The sequence below is a fragment of the Psammomys obesus genome, unplaced genomic scaffold (genome assembly GCF_907164565.1).
Source record: "Psammomys obesus unplaced genomic scaffold, mPsaObe1.curated_primary_1811, whole genome shotgun sequence".
Classification (NCBI taxonomy): Eukaryota; Metazoa; Chordata; class Mammalia; order Rodentia; family Muridae; genus Psammomys; species Psammomys obesus.
In genome coordinates, this window is record NW_026593947.1 from 382,062 (window position 1) to 385,513 (window position 3,452).

The following is a 3,452-nucleotide window of genomic DNA, read 5'->3' on the forward strand; positions in this document are numbered from 1 at the left end:
TAAAGTGAGTAAAAAATAAATAAATTAAGAAAAAAGCATACACATTTTTTTTCTTTCTAAGAAAGGTTAGCTGGACACATATGCCTGGATGTTCAGTGTGTGTATATATGTGTTTGTATGGATGTGTGCATGGGCTATGTTCTAATATGCATTCACAGTCACTTGGGCTGGGAGAATGGTCCTTAGAGACATCTGGTTTCTATGTGGTATTTGACTGTGACTGGGACCACTTAGCTCTGGGAAAATGAGCAGTGTGAGATTCTGAAAAGGGGAGTGTGGTCATGAATGAAAAGTACATCTTGAAAATGAAACATGCCACTATGAAAAACAAAGCCAATATTCTCCACCAACGAATGAGAAGGGGCTGATTCCTCAGTTCGGGCTTCTGTGAAGTTTCTGAGAATTGAGCAGTTAAACGTCCTTCATCCCTGTGGTGTAAAAATGCTCTCTGCTTGTCACAGTGTTCTTTACTGTCATTAGATGCTTAGAAATGGTGAAGAAAAAAGGGACATAAAAAGTCTCACTCTGTTGTTTTGGGCAGGGCTTGTTAGAGTCAAAGGCACAGGCCAAGCCAAACTGCATTTGAAAATGGCAGGCTGTGTGTATGGCACAATAGTTGGCGCTATGGATGGGAAAGAAAGAGACATAGACTCTGCCCTTGGAAAATGTGCTGCTCACTTAAGGAACATGCTTACAGACACAGAGACAATCATGGGCTGGGTTACAGTTTGCATCCCACATGTCTGTTGGTGTTATAGTCTTGTGAGAGCTGACCTGAGGACAGGAACCTCAGGGAGCTTTTTAAGAATTACGCTCTTAAACAAACCCAACTCCCCTTCTCCCAAAAGCTACAGATCGTCATGCATTTGACTCTTCTCAGGTCTCACAAATAAAATTTTATTGGAAAGCAATCATAGTGTGATAGTGGGTAGAGGTGATCAGGAAGCCTAAACCTTGTGTTTCTGGATCTTTAGGAAAGTGTGTGACAGGCCCATTTGGACTCACTCTTAAGAGAGGGGATAACATAGTTAAGTGTTTGCTATTTATCAGTAATCATACTGCTTAAATAGCAATCTCAGGATAGTTTAGAAAGTATGTCTCCAACCATGGTAGGAGGCTAGATCCCATTCTTTCACCCATGATCCTGCAGTACTTGGTTTCTGCTTATACAGCCTGTTTTCAATGCTCTTTAACCATGCTGATACATGGTTAGCTACTTAACACAGGCATAGGTAACAGAGTTCTATTTGGTGAACTTGAAGGAGGAACCAGAGTTTCAGGGGGGCACACACAGCCTCTTACCACCCTGAGAAGAGAATCACCCCAGTTTCTGAACTCCTGAGCTCAGTGGGGCTAGTGAATTTCTATTGTGTTAAGGCACTAGGCTTCTGATGAATGTTGTTTCTTGCTTACTAGTTGTGGGAGAAATGAAAAGAATCCAGGACCTGTACTGAATTGAATTCCCAGTCCCAAGGGAGTTTTTGCCAATGTGGGTAAAAGAAAAGTGGCCAGTTGACAGTATCAGAGAAGTGGCCATCTTCCACTGGAGACTGCTGGATTATATTATAACTCTGTTAGATTTCAGCTGCAATTCCCAGACAAGAACATTCATGCTCACCTAAGATAAAAACATTAGTCTCTATCTTTGTAGCTATTGGGTTGCGGGAGTGCAACCCTGGGGTATAATTATTAAACACTTTTATTTTTGCCCGATTTGCTTCTTCACTCCACTAATTAGTCTCTTGCTTCTAGATGACCACAGTCACCTTCAAGTAATGAAATGTCTTCTAACAACCAATCAGTATATTTAATTCAGAATGCTAGCCAAAACATTTAGCTTTGTTCAAGGTTATACCTACATTTCTTTGCCAACTGCTATAGCTGTTTTTGTTTTTAAAAATAGTATCTCATGTATTCTATGTTGTGTTGAATGTATTACTGTGTAGCAAGGATGACCTTGAACTTGATTCTCCTACCTCCACCTGTAAAGTGCTGGGATTGCATCAATGTGTGGCCATACCCAGTTTGCGTGGTACTGTGAGGGAAACCCAGGGTTTTGTGTATGAGGGTAGCATTCTATCAACTGAGTTTCACCTCAGCCTCTTCTATAAATATTGGGAAACTTATTTTGACTCATTAGTCCCTTCCTATACTTGCTCTTAACTCTTGTGAAGTCAGAGGAAAGAAGAAAGGAAAGGGACATTCCCAGCTTCTCTTTCTGTGGGTCAAACATCCTCAGTAGAGAAGGTGCCTCCGGAGAACCTTTGAGTAACTACATGAACCAGCTGTGAATCCTGCCATGTCCAGTCCAGAAACATCGTGCTGGTCAGAATAACTTGATCATTATTTTCCTTCTTTCTCCCATCAGTATATCTATATTCCTGTCTCATCTAGTTTGCTTCCTTCATTTTCTCCCTTTCTGGTGGATGCTTCTCCATCTTTGCTCTTCAATAAAAATTTCTCCTTTTTTATGCTTCCTTTACTTCCAAGTCTTCATGTTCCTGGGTTGTTTTCCACAGGCATTGTACTGGCTAGTGGTTTTCTTTTTTTGTTTGTTTACTTTTTATTCATAATCTTAAACTTAACTCTGCAACCCAGCTAGACTTGGAGGGGAATGAGGAAAATATGGAACCCAAAGAACTTTAGTGAGAGCAGAGATTACAGAGTACTTCAAGCAAATGAGATGGGGTGCTCTCCTGAGCTACTGAAGGAATGGTCTGGTGGGTAAGATGCCCAGAAGTCAAAAGAATTAGAGTTGCCCACACTCGGAAATTGTGATCTTCTTGCCGGTATTGCCATTCCTGGACCCAAAATGCTCCATGGCTTCCACAATGTTCATGCCTTCTTTCACTTTCCCAAAGGTCGCCTGCGTGGCGAACAGCCAGTTGGTCTTGGTGGTGCAGATAAAACAAAACAAAACAAAACAAAACAAACAAAAACACTGGGAACTGTTTGTGTTTGGTCCAGCATTTGCCATGGGCAAGATGCCAGGGCCTGTATGCTTCAGGGTGAAGTTCTCATTCTCAAAATTCTCCCTGCTGCCAGTGCCATTATTGTGTGTGAAGTCACCACCTTGGCACATGAATCCTGGAATAATTCTATGAAAGGTGGAACCATTATATCCAAATACTTTCTCTCCAGTGCTCAGAGCATGAAAGTTTTTTGCTATCTTTGGAACTTTGTCTGCAAATAGCTCAAAGAAGACACAACCTAAAGGCTGGCCATAGGAGAACATGGTGGGGTTGCCCATGGCTGCAGCAAGTGGTGATAGGGGACAGTGGCACCTGCAAAGCCAAATTGGCTAGTGTTATGTCAACTTGACACAAGCTAGAGTCATCAGAGAGGAAGTAGCCTCAATTGAGAAAATGTTTCTTATAAGATCCTCCTGTAAGGTATTTTCTTAATTAGTGAAGGGCTCAGACCATTGTGGGTGGGGCCACCCCTTGGCTGCT

The 3,452-nt window shown here is 41.9% G+C and overlaps 1 protein-coding gene across 1 annotated transcript; it reads right to left on the minus strand.

Moving 5' to 3' along the window:
• Nucleotides 1-2,749: 2,749 nt before the first annotated feature.
• LOC129684395 (peptidyl-prolyl cis-trans isomerase A-like) lies at nt 2,750-3,250 on the minus strand. The gene has a single exon (XM_055617539.1). It carries the CDS (start codon nt 3,248-3,250, stop codon nt 2,750-2,752), a length of 501 nt encoding a protein of 166 aa, XP_055473514.1.
• Between the last annotated feature and the right edge of the window lie 202 nt (nt 3,251-3,452).

Excerpts from the sequence above, each read along its gene's own strand:
- LOC129684395 (XM_055617539.1), bottom strand. The coding sequence starts at position 3,250 with ATGGGCAACCCCACCATGTTCTCCTATGGCCAGCCTTTAGGTTGTGTC.